This window comes from Oncorhynchus keta, chromosome 12 (genome assembly GCF_023373465.1).
Source record: "Oncorhynchus keta strain PuntledgeMale-10-30-2019 chromosome 12, Oket_V2, whole genome shotgun sequence".
Classification (NCBI taxonomy): domain Eukaryota; kingdom Metazoa; phylum Chordata; class Actinopteri; order Salmoniformes; family Salmonidae; genus Oncorhynchus; species Oncorhynchus keta.
In genome coordinates this window covers 11,006,878-11,033,626 of record NC_068432.1, presented here as the reverse complement: position 1 = coordinate 11,033,626, position 26,749 = coordinate 11,006,878, and the positions used below count along the sequence as shown (strand labels likewise).

The 26,749-nt window shown below is 44.0% G+C and overlaps 1 protein-coding gene across 1 annotated transcript in view; it reads right to left on the bottom strand.

Annotated features, from left to right (window-relative positions):
- LOC118390970 (exocyst complex component 3-like) overlaps positions 1–24,261 on the bottom strand; it is a 45,819-nt gene extending 21,558 nt beyond the window's left edge. The window contains exons 1-9 of the mRNA XM_035781851.2: positions 24,125–24,261; positions 6,185–6,657; positions 5,241–5,461; positions 1,828–2,551; positions 1,274–1,388; positions 1,006–1,116; positions 706–806; positions 484–594; positions 78–213 (exon numbers count right to left, since the gene is read on the bottom strand). Coding sequence (XP_035637744.1) covers positions 78–213; positions 484–594; positions 706–806; positions 1,006–1,116; positions 1,274–1,388; positions 1,828–2,551; positions 5,241–5,461; positions 6,185–6,630 — 1,965 coding nt within the window. The 5' untranslated portion in view covers positions 6,631–6,657; positions 24,125–24,261. The remainder of the gene's footprint in view (positions 1–77; positions 214–483; positions 595–705; positions 807–1,005; positions 1,117–1,273; positions 1,389–1,827; positions 2,552–5,240; positions 5,462–6,184; positions 6,658–24,124) is intronic.
- Positions 24,262–26,749: the final 2,488 nt, after the last annotated feature.

Below are 26,749 nucleotides of genomic sequence, written 5' to 3'. Positions count from 1 at the left end.
AATAAGTGTGGAATTGGTGAGTTGTGTATTGAGGAAGTTTTACCGCCCTAAAAAAAGAAAAAAACACATTGCCTCACCCTGATGTGCTCAAATAGTTTTTCCGTCAGAACCCTCACTGATTGGTTAATGATCCTATTGAGGGAGGAGTTAGCTCTCTGTGTGGACTCCTCACTGCCCTGTGGGTCACACTGCCTGCAGCGCTGTACAAAGGACCTACACAAAAATTGGAATGCAAACACTGTTGGTCTCGGAATTATCATATTTCTGACTTTAGCAAGATAGTTAACTTATTATTCGCAATGCTAGCAAGCTTATCTATCGGGCTGGATTATCTAGCTAACTTATTTGTCTATGCACTTGAATGCTCTCTTGTCGCATTTACGACTTCACCAACTTGAAAATATACGTTTTCGATGAGCATTTGAATGGAGCATCAGTCAACACAGTTGCCACAAGAGATGTCTTCTCTGTCTGGGTATCCACCTTAGAGGAGGACAACAGTTGACCAGAGCGATGGTCCTGGAGATGTATCCATCACCGCGGTCCCCAAACTCAGCCTGGGTCTCATGGAACATCTCCACTTTCCTCTGGAAACTGGACACACAGTAAAATCGTGAAATTAAATCCATATATATTGATTTACATACAGGTTATTGATTGAATATACTCATTGTCCATGTCTCTATAAGTACATCTTCTCGTCACCTGTACAGGAAGTCAGACAGCCCATTAAGACTGCAGCGGGCCACCCTGGCCCCCAGAAACGAGCTTACAGCTGTGGATCTGTCTAGGTCCACCGTCAGTCTCTGTTACAGCCACACACATACACACTAATAAGGGTAGGAACTTCAAAATCGAACCAGCCAAAATAGGTCATTCCTGAATATGCATAAAAGATTTACAAATGTCTTAGAGTTCTTTGCCACAATGTCAACAGACTGCCATGGTAATAGTGACCTACATATATACTGTACGGTAGTGTCCCTGAGTGACAGTGTGACAGACCTGGATGATGGAGCGGGCCAGATTGGATTGGTACTCCTCTATGTGCAGCATTTGGGCCCACCGCCTCTCCTCCTCGTCCAGAACCTGAGTGAGCTCTGTGGTCACCTTCTCCTGAGATAAACAACAGAACCCACACAACCATGAAGTCCATTGTCTATCCAAGCATGGGCAGTTCCACTACCATTAGATTAGTGCCAGAAACATTACCTCTGTCAGTGGGCAAGTTTTCACCTGACAGTGTTCAGTATTAAAGGAAGTGTGATTTTACCCTGACTGTGTTCAGGCAGTCCTGTTCCAGTCGGTCCACTGTATCTTGGTGCAGTAGGGGTTCCAGTGGGGAGTAGTTAATGGGGGTTTTCATGCCAACGGTGCCCAGGACATCCCTTAAAAAGACCAGCGGAAAAGGGAGGAAGTGCTACTGTCTGTAACTATTCATTCAAGTCTCAGTTTGAATACCTGTAAAGATCTATATGTTCATATACACGTACATGAACTTACTAACTCTCATAAAATAAAAAGGTTTCTTTGTTTGTTCCCATAGGAGAACCCCTTTTTGTTCCAAGTAGAACCCTCTGTTTGTGAAAAAGGTTATACAAATAACCTTTTAGAGGTGAAACGGTTTCAGGTAGAACCTTGAGTTAGTAAAAAGGGTTCCACTTGGAACCAAAAACAGTTATTTTCAGAGGGTTTTCCTATGTGGACAATTGAATAACCTTTTATGGTTCTAGGTAGTACCTTGTTTTCTAAAAGTGTATACGTCTAACCTGTTGTACATGTCATAGATTTTCTTAATGTTGTTATGTTATGAGTTCTGACACTGACCTGTTGTAGATGTTATAGAACCAGTCCAGCAGGGAGTAGACATCAGTGATCTGCAGCTGGGAGCTGGTGATGATGTTCAGGCGTCGGGCCACTGCCCGGTGGTAGCTCTGCACGTACACCTGGAAGGCCTGGAACTCCTCCGGGTAGACCGACACAACGTTCCTCCGCGCCGCTTCCAGGTCGTCCACCATGCGGCCCCTCAGCCTCTCCAGGTACGAGGCTAGCTGCCCTGCCGGAGTTCTCACCTGCTGGGGAAGGCTCCAGTCAGACGCCTCCCCCACTGCCTGCCGCCATTTCAGCTTGAGCTGACGGGGCCGCTGGCTAGGATGGGGCTGGAGGCCCTCCCTCAGGGGCTGGGTCTCCTCTTTCTGTGCCTGGGCGGTGTCGGCCTGCTCCTCCTGCTGGATGACCAGCACCACCAGTCCCAGGTTGGGCCCGGCCGTTGGCTGTCGGAGTGACTCCCTCACCACGTCCCACATCTCCTTCTGCAGGGCCTCGTACAGCAACTCCACATCCTTGGCCTTGCGACGGCTGGCGTCTCTTGACACATTGGGGCTGGAGGGGTCATCGAAGGACCCGAGAGGGTTCACTCCGGGAGGCGTGAATGAGGGTGTGGGGGGGTGGGGCAGGAGGGCCATCAGCTCGCACTCACGCTCCAGCTCCTGGATGTGTGTGTCTGCCAGGAGGAGGTCCCTCTGGTTGACCAGCTGTAGGATCTCCAGTACTGAGGGAAGGAGAGAGTTAGGAGTCAATGTCATACTGTTTAGTCTATTGGTTTGTACAGAGTATTCATGTATGGGTAGGAACGGGTGGGGTAAGTGAAGAGAAAAAGTACATGTTTTCATCAGGCTATATTCTGTGTGAAATATCAACATTGACATATTGAAGGGTGCTGATATGTGTGATATTGAGTATATAAATGATCCAAGCCCAGCAAATGTACATTATACCGGGGTGTCGGTAGACACAATGTAAGTAACCTAATTTATGTCCCTCTAACTTCCCAGAATGCCTCTGCTGATCCTACAGCTATTGTATGCAGTAAGCATGTGCCTATGAACCAGATTTATACTGTTAGCACTGAGGTGGTGTGCCCTAGCAGGAAGTCCACTGGGTGCAGCTCAACCCGCACTAACCTAAATAACATGAGCATATCTACTTCTTCCAAGCTTCCCAGTAAAGCAACAAAAACAAGTAAGCATCCCAAAAGAAATGTGCTCAAAATAGACCACGTTAACATATGTAGCTTAAGAAACAAGTTTCATGAAATCAATCATTTGCTAGTAACAGATGACATTCATATTCTGACTATCTATGAAACTCACTTAGATAATACTTTTGATGATACAGTGGTAGCAATACAAGGTTATAACATTTACAGACAAGACAGAAATGTCAATGGTAGAGGTGTATCTGGATAGCACGTGTGAAATGCTTGATAATGTATGTGATATCAAAAGAGAGGTATATTTTCTGGGTGATTTAAATATTGACTGGCTTTCACCAAGCTGCCCACTCATGAAAAATCTTCAAAACTGTAATCAGTCCCTGTAACCTGGTTCAGGTTATCAGTCAATCGACCAGGGTAGTTACAAACAGCACAGGAATGAAATCCTCAACATGTATTGATCACATCTTTACTAATACTGCAGAAATGAGCTTGAAAGCAGTATCTGGATACATCGGATGTAGTGATCACAGTATAGTGGCCATATCTATGAAAACCAAAGTTCCAAAGACTGGGCCTAATATAGTGTATAAGAGGTCATACAATAAGTTTTGTAGTGATTCATATGTTGTTGATGTAAATCATATATGGTGGTCCGTGGTGTGTAATGAGGAGCAAACAGACGCTGCACTTGACACATTTATGAAATAGCTTATTCCACTTACTAATAAGCATGCCCCCAAATAAAATTACTGTAAAAATGGATATATCCCAGTGGATTGAGGAGGAATTTAAAAGTGTTATGGTTAAGAGGGATGAGGCAAAATTAATGGTAAATAAGTCTGGCTGCACAACCGATTGGCAAAAATATTGCAAATTGAGAAATCATGTGACCTAAACTGAATAAAAAGAAGAAGAAACTAAACTATGAAACAAAGACAACATAAAGAGCGATAGTAAAAAGCATTGGTGCATCTTAAATTACATTTTGGCTGAAAAGGCAAACTCAGCTCCATCATTCTTGAATCAGATGGCTCATTCATCACAAAACCAACTGACAATGCCAACTACTTGAATAGTTTTTTATTAGCAGCCTTTTTTCCCCCCCTTTATTTTACTAGGCAAGTCAGTTAAGAACAAATTCTTATTTTCAATGACAGCCTAGGAACAGTGGGTTTAACTGCCTGTTCAGAACGACAGATTTGTACCTTGTCAGCTCGGGGGTTTGAACTTGCAACCTTCCGGTTACTAGTCCAACACTCTAACCACTAGGCTACCCTGCCGGCACTTAGGCATGACATGCCAGCAACAAATGCTGACACTACACATCCAAATATAGCTGACCAAATTATGAAAGACAAGCATTATAATTTTGAGTTCCGTAATATGAGTTTGGAAGAGGTGAAAAAGTTATTGTTGTCTATCAACAATGACAAGCCTCCGGGGTCTGACAACTTGAATGGAAAATGACTGAGGATAATAGCGGACGATATTGCCACTCCTATTTGCCATATGGAACAGCAGGGACTGTGAAGTAACGTAAACATAGGCACAGACACATGCATACACACACATGAAAACATACGCACTATACATACATGTACACATGGATTTAGTACTGTAGATGTGGAGTAGGGGCCTGAGGGCACACAGTGTGTTGTGAAATCTGTGAATGTATTGTAATGTTTTTAAAATTGTATAACTGCCTTAATTTTGCTGTACCCCAGGAAGAGTAATGGGGATCCAGAAAAAAATATAAATCTCTTGACCTGGCATTTTGGATTGTTGTGAACAAGCAATGTACTACACTGTCCTTTGATTGTCCCTTGTCTGTTTTGGTCCCTATTGAGCTCTGCCGAACAGTAGCTCTGGATGAAGTTCTATCTAAAGGAATCTGCAGTGGGAGGAAGTCAGTCATTTCCGGCTTTCATAGTCTGGTGCTGATTGAACCTGATGACTCAGGGGGTCCGGGGACCGCACACAGCTCATCAGAAACCAGCATGGGATTGGAGGAGGAAATACTGCAGGACCTGACCAGGAAGTTCCTGACTCGTAAAGTAAACACTGAAACTTACAAACACTGACTGTAGGAGGTCTAAGGTGCTCATGCCACAGACAGAAGTAACCTGCACTGACCCTTCCATGATTCAGATGTTTCGATTAGGTCATCTGTGATTGGTTGGCCCTGCAGGAAACATACCATATCTCCCCTCCTGATTGGTTTGTTTTGGAGCGCCATGTATACCTGAGAGAGGTTCCCTGGGTTTGACCACTAGTGGCTCCTCCTCCAGCTCCTCCTCATCCTCCTGGGAGTTGTGGTCCGACAGGGACTCCCTCTTCAGCTTGCCAAGGCTGACCATCCTGAGGAAGGAGGGCCGGCGGCAGGACTCAGCCTCGCTGTCGGCGCTCAGGTTACCACAGGGCAGGCTCTCTCTGCGTTGCGTCTGCTTCCTCCGCCCTGCAAATCTACAAGCAGAAGAGAACCATTAGGAGAGGGTCAGAACTATATTATGCCACAGTATGATTTTGAAAGGCAAGAATGGCTATGTGTGGATTTACAGAGTCTGAAATATTGTGTGGAAATAAAGGTACCATCTAAAATAGAAATGGGATACATAATTATTACCAAGTGTTCAATGTTAAAGTGTGACCACCACATCTAGACTAGGCTTCATATGCTATAAATAAGCAGGTATTTAAATGCTTGAGAGGTGATTGTGGCTTTCCCTGACTGGAGGTGTCAAAGTGAAAACTGTTTATAAATAGTGCTTAGGTACACAACATCGTATTAGCAAACAAAGCAGTTCTGATCATAAACATAGTAACTCATGGAACATTTTTATATTACATAACCAAATAGGAAATGATTATGCTATATGCTGTGAGTATTTCCGTCATTTTGTTACAGCTTGATAGGGGGTCTCAGTCCTACCAGGTAACAGGAAAATCAGTAATTAATTGACCACAACGAAAGCTCTTTGGTCGAGACATTACGAATGAAAATAGTTACTGAGTCATATTATATATAGACATGACATGTATGTTAATCTGTGTCTCTGAGCCCGTATTTATAAAGCATCTCAGAGTGGGAATGCTGATCTAGGATCAGGTCCTCCCTGTCCATGCAATCTTCATTGTGTTCTAAAAGGCGTAACTGATCCTAGAACAGCAACCCTCCCTCCCCGTTACCGGAGCAGGGTCATGATCTCCTCTGAGCTCCTGCGGAGGCCCTTCCTCTTCTCTTTCTCAAGCTGGGGTGAGTGGGGGTCTGTGGGGCATCGCTGGGATGGGAATGTCCCCCATACGCTGCACCCCGACATACGCAGCCCCTTCCCCAGCTTCCCCAGGGTCTTCAGGGGCGAAGAGCCGCACAGCCGCTCAAGGGTACCCCTCAGGGGCCTCCCCCCTCCTCCTTTAGGGGCCTCAGGGCCATGCCTCTCCGCGTTCACCTCATTCTCCTCCTCTTCCCCATCATGTGACGACCTGCCCAAATTGGGGGGCTCACCCTCGTTCCTCTCCTCCTCAAGGTCCTCCTCCTCGAAGGGGTTCAGGTCCAAGTTTAACCTGGGCAGGATGAGCTCACCATTCCCATGGTTACTCTTGATCCTCCCTGGGAGGTTCTTAAGGATTGGCATTAAAATGCTGTGCTCAAGAATCAGATACTGCAAAGACACAAGGCAAGTTAGTTAGAAGAGAGAATGAGATCACAGATCATTTGTACAAGCTAGTTAGGCTACCAATACCAAAAGCTCACCCGGAGTGTGCTGGAGAAGGTTGAACAGATAATGAAAGCTAAAACCAGAATGAATGGTAGAGTAATGTTGTACTTGAGGATCTACAGAATATTGTAATAGCATAGGAACTGTTGTAATTATACTATTCATTACGGACTTAACTCAGAGCTAAAATACCAACACAGATGATTAGCCAACAGCTCTTTTAAGTAATGACAGGACAACTTGCTATAGTAATGTCCAGGTAAGTGCCAGAATAAAGGAAACACCAACATAGAGTGTCTTAATAGGTCATTGGACAGTGGTGTGGGGGCTGTGCTTTGGCAAAGTGGGTGGGGTTATATCCTGCCCGTTTGGCCCTGTCCGGGGGTATCATCGGATGGGGCCACAGTGTCTCCTGACCCCTCCTGTCACAGCCTCCAGTACTTATGCTGCAGTAGGTTATGTGTCGGGGGTCTAGGGTCAGTCTGTTATATCTGGAGTACTTATCCTGTCTTATCCGGTGTCCTGTGTGAATTAAGTATGCTCTCTCTAATTCTCTCTTTCTCTCTTTCTTTCTCTCGGAGGACCAGAGCCCTAGGACCATGCCTCAGGACTACCTATGACTCCTTGCTGTCCCCAGTCCTCCTGGCCGTGCTGCTGCTCCAGTTCCAACTGTTCTGCCTGCGGCTATGGAACCCTGACCTGTTCACCGGACGTGCTACCTGTCCCAGACCTGCTGTTTTCAACTCTCTAGAGACAGTAGGAGTGGTAGAGATACTCTTAATAATCGGCTATGAAAAGCCAACTGACATTTACTCCTGAGGTGCTGAATTGCTGCACCCTCGACAACTACTATGATTATTATTATTTGACCATGCTGGTCAATTATGAACATTTGAACATCTTGGCCATGTTCTGTTAAAATCTCCACCCGGCACGGCCAGAAGAGGACTGGCTAACCCTCATAGCCTGGTTCCTCTCTAGGTTTCTTCCTAGGTTTTGGCCTTTCTAGGGAGTTTTTCCTAGCCACCGTGCTTCTACACCTGCATTGCTTGCTGTTTGGGGTTTTAGGCTGGGTTTCTGTACAGCACTTTGAGATATCGGCCGATGTAAGAAGGGCTTTATAAATATATTTGATTTGATTTGGACCACCACTAGTCAGAATAGCTTCAATGCACCTTGTCTGGAACTCTATTGGAGTGATGTGACACCAATCTTCCACAAGAAATGTTATAATTTGGTGTTTTGTTAATGTTGGTTGAAAGCGCTGTCTCTGGCATCGCTCCAGAATCTCCCACGAGCATTCAATTGGGTTGAGATCTGGTGATAAGATGGCCACAGCGTAGTGTTTCCATTGTTTTCATGCTCAACAAACCATTCAGTGACCACTCATGCGGGTCATATACTTGACCCGAAGCATGATGGGATGTTAATTGCTTAATTCAATGTACTTTGTTTCCATAAATTTCTCAAGTGTTTCCATTATTTTGGCAGTTACCTGTAGATAATCCATACAGTACATAATGACTTTCACCTGTACAGTACATTTACAACCACCTGTTTATCCCATGTACATTATGTAGGACCTAATGCTCTAAGATCTTAAATTGTTTTAGGTTCCTGTACGTCTTCAGAGAGAAGTAGTTCAAAGTTACATACAGGGCATTGGGAAAGTATTCAGACCCCTTGACTTTTTCCAGATCTTCTTAGGTCACAGCTTTATTCTCATCAATCTACACACAATATCCCATAATGACAGAGCAAAAACAGGTTTTTAGAAATGTTTGCGAAAGTACTGAAAATAAAAAACAGAAATATCACATTTACATAAGTATTCAGACCATTTACTCAGTACTTTGTTGAAGAACCTTTGGTAGCGATTACAACCTTGAGTCTTGGGTATGACGCTACAAGCATGGCACACCCGTATTTGGGGACTTTCTCCCATTCTTCTCTGCAGATCCTCTCAAGCTCTGTCAGGTTAGATGGGGAGCGTCGCCGCACAGCTAGTTTCAGGTCTCTCCAGAGATGTTTGATCAGGTTCATGTCCGGGCTCTGGCTGGGCCACTCAAGGACATTCAGAGACTTGTCCTGAAGCCACTCCTTCATTGTCTTGGCTGTTTGCTTAGTGTCGATGGCCTGTTCGAAGGTAAATCTTCGCCCCCAGTCTGAGGTCCTGATCGCTCTGGAGCAGGATTTCATCAAGGATCTCTCTGTACTTTGCTCCATTCATCTTTCCCTCAATCCTGACTAGTCTCCCAGTCCCTGCCTCTGAAAAACATCCCCACAGCATGAACTTGCCACCACCATGCTTCATCATAGGGATGGTGCCAGGTTTCTTCCAGATTTGACGCTTTGCATTGAGGCCAAAGAGTTCAATATTGGTTTCATCAGACCAGAGAATCTTGTTTCTCATGGTACCTTTTGGCAAACTCCAATCTGGCTGTCAAGTGCCTTTTACTGAGGAGTGGCTTCCATCTGGCCATAATGGCCTGATTAGTCAAGTGCTGCATAGATGGTTGTCCTTCTGGAAGGTTCTCCCATCTCCACAGAGGAACTTTGGAGCCCTGTCAAGTGTCACCTTTGGCTGGGCAGCCAGCTCTAAGAAGAGTCTTGGTGATTCCAAACTTCTTCCATTTCAGATTGATGGAGGCCACTGTGGTCTTGTAGACCTTCAACATTGCACACATTCTTTGGTACCCTTCCCCAGATGTGTGCCTCGACACAATCTTGTCTCGGAGCTCTACGGACAATTCCTTCGACCTCAAGGCTCGGTTTTTGCTCTGACATGCACTGTCAACTATGGGACTTAATATAGGCAAGTGTGCGCCTTTCCAAATCACGTCCAATCAATATAATTTACCATAGGTGGACTGCAATCAAGTTGTAGAAACATCTCAAGGGTGATCAATGGAAACATGACGCACCTCTGCTCATTTTAGAGTCTCATAGCAAAGGGTCTGGTTACTTATGTAAATAAGGTATACATTTGCAAAAATGTATAAAAAACTGTTTTTGCTTTGGCATTATTGATTATTGTGTGTAAATAAATGGGTTAAAAAACGTATTTAATCCATTTTATACTGTAAAATAACAAAATGGGGAAAAATGGAAGGGGTCTGAATACTTTCCGAATGTACTGTATAATTCTCATAATCAGTGTTTACTGTTTGAACTCACCTGCCCTCCACCAACATTTATATTATAAAACATTTTTGGGGTGTAGATCAGCTTTAAATTCCAGAAAGATTTAGGCTTCTATCATTGTAATTGTCTCCATCATTTCCAATCCCCCATATCTTTTCTTTGTAAATATATACAGTACCAGTTTAGACACCCCGACTCATTCCAGGGGTTTTCTTTATTTTTACTATTTTCTACATTGTAGAATAATAGTGAAGAAATCAAAACTATGAAATAACACATATGGAATCATGTAGTAATCAAAAAAGTGTTAAACAAATCAAAATATATGTTAGATTTTCGATTCTTCAAAGTAGCCACCCTTTGCATTGATGACAGCTTACTTTCTATTTTTTGTAAATTTTTTTAACTTTAGTTTTAGTAGACATCTTTTTTGTCAATTCTATTTTCTTAAAACTGTATTGTTGGTTAAGGGCTTGTACGTAAGCATTTCACGGTAAGGTTCACACCTTTTGTATTCGGCACATTTGACAAATAAACTTTGATTTGATTTTAGTAGACTACTAGTGTAAAGCAGGACATTCAACCCTATAGGGCCACAAGTGCCCATGTTGGCCCATTCCAGATCTCAGCTAAGCATTAGATCTGTTAAACAATAATGTCACCAACTATCATTTTAGGATATGCCCTTGAGAGAATTTTAATGGACATTATGACTGTAAAATCCAGCCACCAGAACGTTGAACAGGTACCAGGCCAACACCAGTCTTAACGTCAACATGGAAGAGGCAACTCCGGGATGCTGGCCTTCGAGGCAGAGTCGCAAAGAAAAAGTAATATCTCAGACTGGCCAATAAAAATAAAAGATTAAGATGGGAAAAAAACACATACACTGGACAGAAGAACTCTGTCTAGAACGCCAGCATCCCGGGGGAGCCTCTTCACTGTTGACCTTGACACTGGTGTTTTGCGGGTACTATTTAATGAAGCTGCCAGTTGAGGACTTGTGAGGCATCTGTTTCTCAAACTAGACACTCTAATGTACTTGTCTTCTTGCGCAGATGTGCACCGGGGCCTCCCACTCATCTTTCTATTCTGGTTAGGGCCAGTTTGTGCTGTTCTGTGAAGGGAGTGGTACACAGCATTGTACAAGATCTCCAGTTTCTTGGCAATTTCTTGCATGGAATAGCCTTAATTTCCCTTTCAGAAGAAACGTCTTTGTTTCTGGCCATTTTGAGCCTGTAATCGAACCCACAAATGCTGATGCTCCAGATACTCAACTAGTCTAAGGAAGGCCAGTTTTATTGCTTCTTTAATCAGACCAACAGTTTTCAGCTGTGCTAACATAATTCCAAAAGGGTTTTCTAATGATCAATTAGCCTTTTAAAATTATAAACTTGGATTAGCTAACACAACGTGCCATTGGAACACAGGAGTGGCGGTTGCTGATAATGGGCCTCAGTACGCCTATGTAGATGTTCCATTAAAAATCAGCCATTTCCACCTACAATAGTCATTTACAACATTAACAATGTCTACACTGTATTTTTTATCAATTTTATGTTATTTTAATGGACAAAAAGTGAGTGACCCCAAACTTTTGAATGGTAGTGTGTATATACACTGGCAAGAAAAAGTTTATGAACCCTTTAGAATTACCTGGATTTCTGCATAAATTGGTCGTAACATTTGATCTGATCTTCATCTGAGTCACAACAATAGACAGTCTGCTTAAACTAATAACACACAAACAATTATAATTGTTCATGTCTTTATTGAACACACCGTGTAAACATTCACAGTGCAGGTGAATGTAAGAAAGTCTATATACAGTGTGTGTAAATGGCATGAGGAGGTAAGGCAATAAATAGGCCATAGTAGCAAAATAATTACAATTTAACAGATTAACACTGGTTCACCAACTACTTCGCAGACAGAGTTCCGTGTGTAAAATCGGAGGGCCTGTTGTCCGGTCCTCTGGCAAAAAAAATGTTTGTTTTTTTAAATGTACAGCTGCAGCGATCGGTTAGCTGCTCAGATAGCTGATGTTTAAAGATAGTGAGGGAAATGTAAGTCTCCAGCTTCAGTGATTTTTGCAATTCGTTCCAGTCACTGGCAGCAGGGAACTGGAAGGAAAGGCGGCCAAAGGAGATGTTGGCTTTAGGGATGATCAGTGAGATACACCTGCTGGAGCGCGTGCTACGGCTGGGTGTTGTTATTGTGACCAGTGAGCTGAGATAAAGCAGAGCTTTTGTTAGCATAGACTTATAGATGACCTGGAGCCAGTGGGTCTGGGGACAAATATGTAGCGGGGGCCAGCCGACTACAGCATACAGTTCGCAGTGGTGGGTGGTATAAGGATCTTTGCTAACAAAATGGATGGCACTGTGTTAGACTACATCCAATTTGCTGAGTAGAGTATTGGAAGCTATTGTGTAGATGACGTCGCCGAAGTAGAGGATCCGTAGGATAGTCAGTTTTACTAGGATATGTTTGGCGCCATGAGTGAAGGAGGCTTGTTGCGAAATAGAAAGCCGATTCTAGATTTGATTTTGGATTGGAGATGTTTGATATGAGTCTGGAAGGAGAGTTTACAGTCTAGCCAGATACCTAGGTATTTGTAGCTGTCCACGTATTCTAGGTCAGAACCGTCCAGAGTACGATGCTAGTCGGGCGGGCAGGTGCGGGCAGCGAATGGTTGAAAAGCATGCATTTGGTTTTGCTAGCGTTTAAGAGCAGTTGGAGGCCACAGAAGGAGTGTTGTATAGCTTTGAAGCTCGTTTGGAGGTTAGTTAACACAGTGTCCAAAGAAGGGCCAGATGTATACAGAATGGTGTTGTCTGCGTATAGGTGGATCAGGGAATCACCCGCAGCAAGAGCGACATCGTTGATATATACAGAGAAAAGAGTCGGCCCGAGAATTTAAACCTGTGGCACCCCCATAGAGACTGCCAGAGGTCCGGACAACAGGCCCTCCGATTTTACACACTGAACTCTGTCTGCCAAGTAGTTGGTGAACCAGGTGAGGCAGTTATTTGAGAAACCAAGGCTATTCAAATCAAATCTATTGAGTCTGCCGATAAGAATACGGTGATTGACAGAGTCGAAAGCCTTTGCCAGGTTGACGAAGACGGCTGCACAGTACTGTCTTTTATCGATGGCAGTTATGATATCGTTTAGTACCTTGAGAGTGGCTGAGGTGCACCCATGACCAGCTCGGAAACCGGCTTGCACAGCGGAGAAGGTACGGTGGGATTCGAACTGGCCAGTAATCTGTTTATTAACTTAGCTTTCAAAGACGTTAGAAAGGCAGGGCAGGGTGGATATAGGTCTGTAACAGTTTGGGTCTAGAGTGTCACCCACTTTGAAGAGGGGGATGACCGCGGCAGCTTTCCAATCTTTAGGGATCTCGGACAAAACGAAAGACAGGTTGAACAGACTGGTAATAGGGGTTGCAACAATGGCGGCAGATAATTTTAGAAAGAGAGGGTCCAGATTGTCTTGCCCAACTGATTTGTATGGGTCCAAGTCTTTCAGAACATCTGGGATCTGGATTTGGGTGAAGGAGAAGATGGGGAGGCTCGGACAAATAGCTGCGAGGGGTGCGGAGCTGTTGGCTGGGGTTGGGGTAGCCAGGAGGAAAGCATGGCCAGCCATAGAGAAATGCTTATTGAAATTTTTGATTATCATGGATTTATCGGTGGTGACCGTGTCGCCTAGCCTCAGTGCAGTTGGCAGCTGGGAGGAGGTGCTCTTGTTCTCCATGGACTTTACAGTGTCCTAAAACTTTTTGGAGTTAGAGCAACAGGATGCAAATTTCTGTTTGAAAAAGCTAGCCTTAGCTTTCCTGACTGACTGTGTGTATTGGTTCCGGACTTCCCTGAACAGTTGCATATCGCGGGGACTATTCGATGCTATTGCAGACCGCCACAGGATGTTTTTGTGCTGGTCAAGGGCAATCAGGTATGGAGTGAACCAAGGGCTATATCTGTTCTTAGTTCTTCATTTTTTGAAAGTGGCATGCTTATTTAAAATGGTGTTGAAATTACTTTTAAAGAACGACCAGGCATCCTCGACTGATGGGATGAGGTCAATATCCTTCCAGGATACCTGGGCCAGGTCGATTAGAAAGGCCTGCTCGCAGAAGTGTTTTAGGGAGCTTTTGACAGTGATGAGGGGTGGTCGTTTAACCGTGGACCCATAGCGGAGGCAGGCAATGAGGCAGTGATCTCTGAGATCCTGATTGAAAACAGCAGAGGTGTATTTGGGGTACAGGGGTATGGTGGGGTATGGTGGGGTGCAGGGGTATGGTGGGGTGCAGGTACAGTGGATGTAAGCCCAGGCACTGAGTGATCATAAGAGAGGTTGCATCTCTGGACATGTTGATTATACTGGATGAGGTCACGGCATGTGTGGGAGGTGGGACAAAGGAGGCATGTACAGTGGGACTAGGGGCTCCGCAATAAACTAAAACAATGATAATTATCCTAAACAACAGTATACAAAGCATATTGACATTTGAGAGAGACATAATGCGAGGCATAAAGCAATCACAGGTGTTGATTGGGAGAGCTAGCTAAGTCAACAACGGGTAAGACAACAGCTAATTAGCTAAGACAACAACAACAGGTAAAATGGCGATGAATGGGCAGAGAGGGTCGGTTAACTACACACAGGGCCTGAGTTCGGGGCTAGGGCCGACAGATAAACAAAGATAAACAAAGTGGAGTACTGTGATAAATGAACAGTCCAGCAGGCATCAGCTATGTAGCCAAGTGTTCATAGGGTCCAGTGTACAGCAATAGATGGAATAGGAAAGCCGCGGAGTAGTCGTTGCTACGCTAGCACGCGAGAGACACAGCGTTTAAAGTTAGCAGTCAGGGGTAAGTAGAAGTGTCTGCTCCATTGTCCGGCAAAGGCCGGTTGAAGGCACAGCTGTTGGAATTACGTCTGTGGACCAGTTGTGGTGGTACGGCGGGGCACCATGTCGACGAAGGGACCGGGCCAGATGGTGAAAGAGGTATTGTAATTTTGTTTGCTAGCTGGAGATGCGCCTGGCTCAGGGCTAGCTTCGGGGCTGGTTCACTCAGTGGCAGCTAGCTAGCTGTGATGATCAATGGTCCAGGTTTTACGACAGGAATCTGGTGTTGTAGTGGAGAAAGACAGTCTGAGGCTGGCAGGTATTATCCAAGCTAAAAAAAATGGCTGGTGCCTGAGCAGACTAAATAGCTAGTAACTTAGGTTGGAAAAAGTATGTGAGCCTTTGGATTTAATAACAGGTTGACCCTCCTTTGGCAACAATAACCTCTACCAAACATTTTCTGTAGTTGCGGATCAGACCTGCACCAAGGTCAGGAGGAATTTTGGACTATTCCCCTTTACAAAACTGTTTCAGTTCTGCAATATTCTTGGGATGTCTGGTGTGAACCCCTCTCTTGAGGTCATGCCACAGCATCTCAATCGGGTTGAGGTCAGGACTCTGACTGAGACACTTCAGGAAGATGTATTTTCTTCTCTTGATGCCATTCTGTTGAAGATTTACTTCTGTGTTTTGGGTCGTTGTCATGTTGCATCACCCAACTTCTGTTGAGCTTCAATTAGCAGACAAATATACTTACATTCTCCTGCAAAATGTCTTGATAAACTTGGGAATTTATTTTTCCGTCAATGATAGCAAGCTGTCCAGGCCATGAGGCAACAAAGCAGCTCCAAACCATGATGCTTCCTTCACCATACTTTACAGTTGGGATGAGGTTTTGATGTTGGTGTGCTGTGCCTTTTTTCTCCACACATAGTGTTGTGTGTTCCTTCAAAACAACTCAACTTTAGTTTAATCTGTCCACAGAATATTTGACCATCTGGAACATTCAGATGCTCTTTCGTGAACTTCAGACGTGCAGCAATGTTTTATTGGACAGCAGTGGCTTCTTCCGTGGGGTCCTCCCATGAATACCATTCTCGTTTAGTGTTTTACGTATCGTAGACTCGTCAACAGAGATGTTAGCATGTTCGAGAGATTTCTGTAAGGCTTTAGCTGACTCTCTAAGATTCTTCTTAACCTCATTGAGAATTCTGCGCTGTGCTCTTGCAGTCATCTTTGCAGGACGGCCACTCCTAGGGAGAGGAGCAACAGTGCTGAACTTTCTCCATTTATAGACAATTTGTCTTACGTGGACTGATGTACATCACGGCTTGTAGGTATACTTTTGTAACCCTTTCCAGCTTTATGCAAGTCAACAATTCAAACGTTGGAAGTGTTTTTTATAGGGTAGGGCAGCTCTAACCAACATCTCCAATCTCGTCTCAATGATTGTACTCCAGGTTAACTCACTCCTGACTCCAATTAGCTTTTGGAGGAGTCATTAGCCTAGGGGTTAACATACTTTTCCCAACCTACACTGTGAATGTTGAAATGATGTATTCAATATAGACAAGAAAAATACAATCATTTGTGTGTTATTGGTTTAAGCAGACTGTGTTTGTCTGTTGTTGCGACTTAGAGGAAGATCAGATCTAATTTTATGACCAATTTATACAGAAATCCAGATAATTCCAAAGGGTTCACAAACTTTTTCTTGCCACTGTAGGGCTACTTCCGGGTTGGAGCGAGCGGTCGCATCCCACTTCGCTCCGCAGGTAGTATAACTTTTTCATCACATTTCATTACATTTCATTACATTTCATTATAGTACAACGGTTGATTTGTCTAATCTTAGCAATTTCTTCTTAGCTAGCTACATAGCCGTCCTTGTATCAGAGATAATTGCATAATTATCGTATTTCGTCGCCCTAACGTAGCCTTCACTGCTATTCGCCCAGCAGCTAGCCAGCTAGCAAACGCTAGCAAACGCCCACAGATTAGCAGCACTAGTGCTATTACACTATTACACTCAACTGAACGACTTGATTAGTTTAGTGTTAGCTAGCTACATAGCTGTCTTTGTATCCAAGATAATTGTGTAGTTTAGAGTGTGTAGTCTTGGAGTGATTATCTTAATTTACCGAGGTTAGCTAGCCAGCTATTTGTCGTCCTTAACGTAGGAGACTCTGCTAGCTAGCCAACAGCTAACAGCTAACAGCTAGCCAACGTCTACTGAATAGTACTCAACAACCCGGTCGCATTCACAGGTAGTATCACATTTTAATTTCATTACAGTACAACGGTTTGATTTGTTTGATCGTAGCTAGCTACATAGCTAGCTACATAGCCGTCTTTGTATCAAAGATAATTGTGTAGTCTAGAGCGATTTTCTAGGTTAGCTAGCCAGCTATTGTCATTCTTTTAACGCAACGTAACGTAAACAACACTGCTAGCTAGCCAGCTAGCCCCGAATAGCAGCACTGCAGAAACTATTACACTCAACGGAACGACTTGATTAGTGTAGTGTCAACAACGCAGCTACTGCCAGCTAGCCTACTTCAGCAGTACTGTATCATTCTAATCATTTTAGTCAATAAGATTCTTGCTACGTAAGCTTAACTTTCTGAACATTCGAGACGTGTAGTCCACTTGTCATTCCAATCTCCTTTGCATTAGCGTAGCCTCTTCTGTAGCCTGTCAACTATGTGTCTGTCTATCCCTGTTCTCTCCTCTCTGCACAGACCATACAAACGCTCCACACCGCGTGGCCACGGCCACCCTAATCTGGTGGTCCCAGCGCGCACGACCCACGTGGAGTTCCAGGTCTCCGGTAGCCTCTGGAACTGCCGATCTGCGGCCAACAAGGCAGAGTTCATCTCAGCCTATGCCTCCCTCCAGTCCCTCGACTTCTTGGCACTGACGGAAACATGGATCACCACAGACAACACTGCTACTCCTACTGCTCTCTCTTCGTCCGCCCACGTGTTCTCGCACACCCCGAGAGCTTCTGGTCAACGGGGTGGTGGCACCGGGATCCTCATCTCTCCCAAGTGGTCATTCTCTCTTTCTCCCCTCACCCATCTGTCTATCGCCTCCTTTGAATTCCATGCTGTCACAGTTACCAGCCCTTTCAAGCTTAACATCCTTATCATTTATCGCCCTCCAGGTTCCCTCGGAGAGTTCATCAATGAGCTTGATACCTTGATAAGCTCCTTTCCTGAGGACGGCTCACCTCTCACAGTGCTGGGCGACTTTAACCTCCCCACGTCTACCTTTGACTCATTCCTCTCTGCCTCCTTCTTTCCACTCCTCTCCTCTTTTGACCTCACCCTCTCACCTTCCCCCCCTACTCACAAGGCAGGCAATACGCTCGACCTCATCTTTACTAGATGCTGTTCTTCCACTAACCTCATTGCAACTCCCCTCCAAGTCTCCGACCACTACCTTGTATCCTTTTCCCTCTCGCTCTCATCTAACACCTCCCACACTGCCCCTACTCGGATGGTATCGCGCCGTCCCAACCTTCGCTCTCTCTCCCCCGCTACTCTCTCCTCTTCCATCCTATCATCTCTTCCCTCTGCTCATACCTTCTCCAACCTATCTCCTGATTCTGCCTCCTCAACCCTCCTCTCCTCCCTTTCTGCATCCTTTGACTCTCTATGTCCCCTATCCTCCAGGCCGGCGCGGTCCTCCCCTCCCGCCCCGTGGCTCGACGACTCATTGCGAGCTCACAGAACAGGGCTCCGGGCAGCTGAGCGGAAATGGAGGAAAACTCGCCTCCCTGCGGACCTGGCATCCTTTCACTCCCTCCTCTCTACATTTTCCTCCTCTGTCTCTGCTGCTAAAGCCATTTTCTACCACTCTAAATTCCAAGCATCTGCCTCTAACCCTAGGAAGCTCTTTGCCACCTTCTCCTCACTCCTGAATCCTCCTCCCCCCCCCCCCCTCCTCCCTCTCTGCAGATGACTTCGTCAACCATTTTGAAAAGAAGGTCGACGACATCCGATCCTCGTTTGCTAAGTCAAACGGCACCGCTGGTTCTGCTCACACTGCCCTACCCTGTGCTCTGACCTCTTTCTCCCCTCTCTCTCCAGATGAAATCTTGCGTCTTGTGTGACGGCCGGCCGCCCAACAACCTGCCCGCTTGACCCTATCCCCTCCTCTCTTCTCCAGACCATTTCCGGAGACCTTCTCCCCTACCTCACCTCGCTCATCAACTCATCCCTGACCGCTGGCTACGTCCCTTCCGTCCTCAAGAGAGCGAGAGTTGCACCCCTTCTGAAAAAACCTACACTCAATCCCTCCGATGTCAACAACTACAGACCAGTATCCCTTCTTTCTTTTCTCTCCAAAAGAACGTCCTTGGCCAGTATCTCTCTGAATTTCTTGATCCAAATCAGTCAGGTTTCAAGACTAGTCATTCAAAACTGCTCTTCTCTGTATCACGGAGGCGCTCCGCACTAAAGCTAACTCTCTCTCCTCTGCTCTCATCCTTCTAGACCTATCGGCTGCCTTCGATACTGTGAACCATCAGATCCTCCTCTCCACCCTCTCCAGTTGGGCATCTCCGGCGCGGCCCACGCTTGGATTGCGTCCTACCTGACAGGTCGCTCCTACCAGGTGGCGTGGCGAGAATCTGTCTCCTCACCACGCGCTCTCACCACTGGTGTCCCCCAGGGCTCTGTTCTAGGCCCTCTCCTATTCTCGCTATACACCAAGTCACTTGGCTCTGTCATAACCTCACATGTTCTCTCCTATCATTGCTATGCAGACGACACACAATTAATCTTCTCCTTTCCCCCTTCTGATGACCAGGTGGCGAATCGCATCTCTGCATGTCTGGCAGACATATCAGTGTGGATGACGGATCACCACCTCAAGCTGAACCTCGGCAAGACGGAGCTGCTCTTCCTCCCGGGGAAGGACTGCCCGTTCCATGATCTCGCCATCACGGTTGACAACTCCATTGTGTCCTCCTCCCAGAGCGCCTTGGCGTGATCCTGGACAACACCCTGTCGTTCTCAACTAACATCAAGGCGGTGGCCCGTTCCTGTAGGTTCATGCTCTACAACACGACCCTGCCTCACACAGGAAGCGGTGCAGGTCCTAATCCAGGCACTTGTCATCTCCCGTCTGGACTACTGCAACTCGCTGTTGGCTGGGCTCCCTGCCTGTGCCATTAAACCCCTACAACTCATCCAGAACGCCGCAGCCCGTCTGGTGTTCAACCTTCCCAAGTTCTCTCACGTCACCCCGCTCCTCCGCTCTCTCCACTGGCTTCCAGTTGAAGCTCACATCTGCTACAAGACCATGGTGCTTGCCTACGGAGCTGTGAGGGGAACGGCACCTCAGTACCTCCAGGCTCTGATCAGGCCCTACACCCAAACAAGGGCACTGCGTTCATCCACCTCTGGCCTGCTCGCCTCCCTACCACTGAGGAAGTACAGTTCCCACTCAGCCCAGTCTAAACTGTTCGCTGCTCTGGCCCCCAATGGTGGAACAAACTCCCTCACGACGCCAGGACAGCGGAGTCAATCACCACCTTCCGGAGACACCTGAAACCCCACCTCTTTAAGGAATACGTAGGATAGGATAAGTAATCCTTCTCACCCCCCTTTAAGATTTAGATGCACTATTGTAAAGTGACTATTCTACTGGATGTCATAAGGTGAATGCACCAATTTGTAAGTCGCTCTGGATAAGAGCGTCTGCTAAATGACTTAAATGTTAAAGATCAGTAAGGGATCATCAAAGGAAAATATCTACAATTATATTTATTTAAACGAATATATGTTGTAAGTTGTATATATATATATATATATATATATATATATATATATGTATATTTATGTATATTTATGTTGGATAGATACAGTGCCTTGCAAAAGTATTCGGCCCCCTTGAACTTTGCGACCTTTTGCAACATTTCAGGCTTCAAACATAAAGATATAAAACTGTATTTTTTTGTGAAGAATCAACAACAAGTGGGACACAATCATGAAGTGGAACAACATTTATTGGATATTTCAAACTTTTTTAACAAATCAAAAACTGAAAAATTGGGCGTGCATAGCAAAAGGTTGCAAAGTTCAAGGGGGCCGAATACTTTCGCAAGGCACTGTATATATATATATATATATATATATTTTTTTTTTTTTTTTTTAAAAATATGTATAGTGTTATATATTTTCCTTTATTAATTTCCCTAACCCTGCTACCCTTCCCCTAATTGGAGTACACTAATGGACAACAACACTTAGGCTTCCACTTCCAGCATATATATACTATATACATTTTATGTTTTTCATTAGGTATCTTTTTTTGTTTGTTTTTTTGTCCCTCCCCTCAACCCCTCCCATCTATTTCTGAACACCATCCAGTTTTGATTTCTATTCGCCATATATTTTTCAACAATGATGTGGTGTTTCACAAAAGTTCTGAACCTTTCTATTCTAAAAGTTTAATTTAACTAGGCAAGTCAGTTAAGAACAAATTCTTATTTTCAATGATGGCCTAGGAACTGCCTGTTCAGGGGTAGAAGGACAGATATGTATCTTGTCAGCTCGGGGGCTTGAACTTGCAACGTTCCAATTACTAGTCCAACGCTCTAACCACTAGGCTACCCTGCCGCCCCGGCAGATTGTACAGATTGTAAAGGAAAGATTTTTGCTAAGAGTATTATTATATTATTGATCGATTGACAATGACTTTTCAAATCCTCCAGCAGTGCTATTTAGAGAGTTAGCTCCAGGTAAATGTTGCAATTATTTAGCCATTCCTGAACCTGCGACCAAAAACAAGCTCAATACTGAATGGACAGTACCACAACAAATTATCTAATGATTTGGTCTCTTTGCAGCAAAATCTGCAGAGCTGGGTTGGTTGTATCCCCCATATATATATATATATTTGAGTTGTTTTTGGTATCTTTAGTTGTCACTGTATTAGACTAAGCATAGGTGATTAGATGATGATTAGATGAAGAGCGGAGGCAGCTCCTCTTTACTTTGCGACTTGCGGTAACTCTGCGGTTCTAAATTAATAGTTGTTTAGTAATATGAAAATGTCAGAAACATTACCTTGCTTGACCATGCTGTAGGTCATGTAACTGTTTGTTACATGCAATATGTTTTGTGGACTTCACAGGACAGATGTTGCTCTCCGGTTTCGTAATGAAACAAATGTGTGGTTGAACATATTCTGCCACTGTGTCCTCTCATTGTCTCGGCCTTAGGCCTATATATCACAGTGTCAAGGCATATGAACTAACAGGTTCTAGAGTAAGCAACACAATTATCACAACACATAGGTTGTAATGTGGATTTTTGCTCACAGTTTAGAGATAATTGGGATTGATCCCATTTTGAATGAGTTAAAACTACAGTTTGTGAACATTAGGAACAAATGCTGTGAAATATTTCAGCTTATTTGAACAATAAGTGAGTTTGGATTGAACTATTTGCACATTTTTATTTGTCGGATTCCAAAATGTTATTTTCAAATGTAATTTTACAATGCTGAGCTCAAATCTTAACAGTGATTGTTTCCTTAACTATTAGTGTGTTTCAGAGGAACACTGTGAATCCATGTGTTAAACCACTGATTAACATCTCAGTTCAGAATCCCAAAAATATGTACAGTGTATGAATATTGGATTGTGTTGAGGCCAATGTTCAGCTGGTGCAGACACATTGAACAGCAACACTGGGAGCAGGAGGTTGGTTTCTAAACAAACACTGGACATTCTGCTCCCTAATAGTTTAGAAAATAACAGGAAATATAAGTAGTGTCTGTCTGTAGCTGGCTCCATTATTTTATTTTACTAAAACACTTAACTATTTTAACAACTTGGTTTAACATCCAATTATGTCTATGATTTAATCACTTAAAATTCCTCCCTAAGTTCAGAGTGAAATAATTGATGGGGTCAAATGGTTTTAGTGCCTGGTTGCCTGGGACACTAGCTTGCTGACACTGCATGTAAATTACATTTAGTACTGCAACCTACTATATAAACATGTGTAACCATACACTACATATACACTACAGGTATAGGTAATGTGGGACACAGAGGTTCTGACCAAAAATAACATAATAATGAAAATATACACTGTGTACAAAACATTATGAACACCTAATCTTTCCATAACATAGACTGATCAGCTGAATCCAGGTGAAAGCTACGATCCCTTACTGATGTCACTTGTTAAATCCACTTCAATCAGTGTAGATTAAAGGTTAAAGATGGATGGTTAAGCCATGAGACACAATATCGAAGTGCCTTTGAACAGGATATGGTAGTAGGTGCCAGGCACATCGGTTTGTGTCAAGAACTGCAACAATCCTGGGTTTTTCACACTCAACAATTTCCGGTGTGTATCAAGAATGGTCCACCACCAAAGGACATCCAGCCAACTTGACACAACTGTGGGAAGCATTGGAGTCAACATGGGCCAGCATCCCTGTTGAACGCTTTCAACACCTTGTAGAGTCAACATGGGCCAGCATCCCTGTTGAACGCTTTCAACACCTTGTAGAGTCAACATGGGCCAGCATCCCTGTTGAACGCTTTCAACACCTTGTAGAGTCAACATGGGCCAGCATCCCTGTTGAACGCTTTCAACACCTTGTAGAGTCAACATGGGCCAGCATCCCTGTTGAACGCTTTCAACACCTTGTAGAGTCAACATGGGCCAGCATCCCTGTTGAACGCTTTCAACACCTTGTAGAGTCAACATGGGCCAGCATCCCTGTTGAACGCTTTCAACACCTTATAGAGTCAACATGGGCCAGCATCCCTGTTGAACGCTTTCAACACCTTGTAGAGTCAACATGGGCCAGCATCCCTGTTGAATGCTTTCAACACCTTGTAGAGTCAACATGGGCCAGCATCCCTGTTGAACGCTTTCAACACCTTGTAGAGTCAACATGGGCCAGCATCCCTGTTGAACGCTTTCAACACCTTGTAGAGTCCGTGCCCCAACGAACTGAGGTTGTTCTGAGGTTGCAACTCAATATTGGGAAGGTATTCTTAATATTTTGTACACTCGATGTATAAATGCCGTTTAGCAGATGTATTTATCCAAAGCTTGTATACATTTTACGTAACAGAGTAAGTAAAATATAAAGTAGTTCTTAAAGTCTTGGGAGATGGAAACATGAAATGTATATGGAAATAATTGAATTATCAGCCAAGTCTAGAAATATGTCATCTTCATTTTTTTTCCAGAGAAAATCAGAACATGCACACAGACCATCACACCATGGTACAACAAAGCTAACCTGAACATATGATGATTGTATAGCCGTTTAGAGAATTTGAGAAAGGACAGCAAGAGGTTCAGAAATCAGAAGTACAGCGTACGTCCCGCTTTTTCATAACATGAGAAATATCTGGATTCCTCTTACCTTGTGTAGTTAATGCACAGTGTCTCAGTGGAATGTCATCCCAATGTGTGTTTTATATATGTGTGGCAGAGTGTGTGTGTGTGTGTGAGAGAGAGAGAGAATGTGTGTGTATCTCCTCTGTGGCTCAGCAGAGCACTGTGCTCACCCGGCTTCCTGACTCTGGCTGTATTGTAGCTGTAGATGATGCGTTTTCCTGAGGAAATCCCCCCCCCACACACACACACACATACACTCACAAGCATGTTCTGGGAGATTGCAAATTATACTAATTGCATGACTACTGGCAGCACATTCTTCTACAATGGCTCCTTCTTTTTTAATTCAGCACGTTTCTTTGTGTGTGTGCACGCGTGCGTGCGTGTGTGTGTGTGTGTGTGTGTGTGTGTGTGTGTGTGTGTGTGTGTGTGTGTGTGTGTGTGTGTGTGTGTGTGTGTGTGTGTGTGTGTGTGTGTGTGTGTGTGTGTGTGTGTGTGTGTGTGTGTGTGTGTGTAGATTCATCTCTGTCTGAGGGTCAGTTGATGTTGTCCGTGTTGTGCTTCTACATTCTGAGTTGACCTGAGTAACAGAGAATATTTCCAAGGGCTTCAAAGCTAATTTACTATGTGAAGCTTTTCAACAATTGCCTTCACTACTCTGACATGAGGTCAGTCTAACATACAATACACCATTTTTTTTTTTTACTGTTTGTAATATAGACCTTGAAGAGAGCATGTGAACAGATTAATGTCTGGTGTGTTTGATATCTTACATGACCAATCAAAAGTAGTTTGAGGCCCACAGTATGTCATGAATCAGACATCTGGAACTAACATTTAGTTAATATTCAAAGATGCTCGGTACATTTCATAAGATGGTTGCTTTGCTTAGAAACCTTTACAGTGGAAAGAAGTTTATTTTAGTTTGTACTTACAATTTAGCATGACAAGACTATTAGGTTGATTCCATGGCAACTTGAACAGCAGTAAGCTTCAAACTCTTGCACCTCCAGTGATCAATTGTGTCCTCCTGCGCCCACTAGTGGTAGAATTGTGGACCATCTGGATAATTTTCTATATCCAACACAAGGGGGATGGATGTCTTGAGGAAGGTGACGTCTGTTAGTTCAGGATGTTGATACACTACATGAACAAAAGTATGTGGACACCAGCTCGTCGAAGATCTCATTTCAAAATCACGGGCATTAATATGGAGTTGGTCTATGGAGCCAGATACCTGCCAAAAGGTTGAGCGTACAACAGTGAAGTTTCAGTTCGCTTGGTGTATCTCTACAGCATGGGCATATCTCTGGGTGACGTGGACATCGCTATGCATGCACCTTATCAAAATATGACAAATTCAATATTACACATCCCATTCTCTGGGCTCTGTCAGTAGTACATACCAGGAATAATGAAACATTGAACAATAATTATAGATGTTTGGTGAATCTATGCATTACCTCATATATTTTCCCTGATACTCAAAAGTACTCGTTACATTTTGAACGTTTAGCAGGACAGGGAAATTGTCTAATTCACACACTTATCAAGGGAACATACCTGGTCATCCCTACTGCCTCTGATCTGGTGGACTGGAAAACACATGCTACGTTTGTAAATGATTTCTGAGTGTTGGAGCTTGCCCCTTGCTAGCTGTAAATAAAAAACAAGAAAATGGTGCAATATGGTTTGCTTTATATAAAGATTTTTTAAAATTATTTATACTTTTACTTTTGATACTTAAGTATATTTGAGCAATTACATTTACTTTTGATACTTAAGTATATTTTAAACCAAATACTTTTGACTTTTACTCAAGTAGTATTTTACTGGGTGACTTTCACTTTTACTTCAGTCATTTTCTATTGAGGTATCTTTACTTTTACTCAAGTATGACAATTGGGTACCTTTCCACCACTGAGGAGGGGTTAATATGAATTTGAAACAATTTGACATGATTTGCATGAATCGGGTCATGAGCATATGAACTTGAAAAGAACACGGGAGAGGGCTCCCGAGTGGCGCAGTGGTCTAAGGCACTGCATTTCAGTGCTAGAGGTGTAACTACAGACCCTGGTTAGATCCCAGGCTGTATCACAACCGGACGTGATTGGGAGTCCCATAGGTCAGCGCACAATTGGCCCAGTGTCGACCGAGTCAGGGTTTGGCCGGGGTAGGCCGTCATTGTAAATAACAATTTGTTCTTAACTGACTTGCCCAGTTAAATAAAGGTTTAAAATAAAAAGGTTAAATGTAGGCTAAGTCTGGCTTATTCCCACAATTTACAGTAACTCTGTTGCAGTGGTTTTTAGGAAGTCTCCGTATAGGCTATTCCCTCCATCATTACACTGCTGCCCAGTTGAAGAGCTTGTGATCTCCATGCAGCACCATGCGTCTTCAGAAAAGCACCCCTCAGCCTGAGAACATGTCCTTCTGGGGGCATGCAGTCATAGAGTTATATACCCTAATGGAGGCCTATTTGCCTATTTGCCAAATAAAGTGCAGAACATGCTTGATGTGTGCAACTTGTCATTCCAACATATTTGAACATTTAATTAATCCTTCATTCAGTATGTCATCCATTCAGTTGTTTGTCTGAGTTCAAATCAAATCTTAATGGTCACACACCCATTTTTCTTTACTAGGC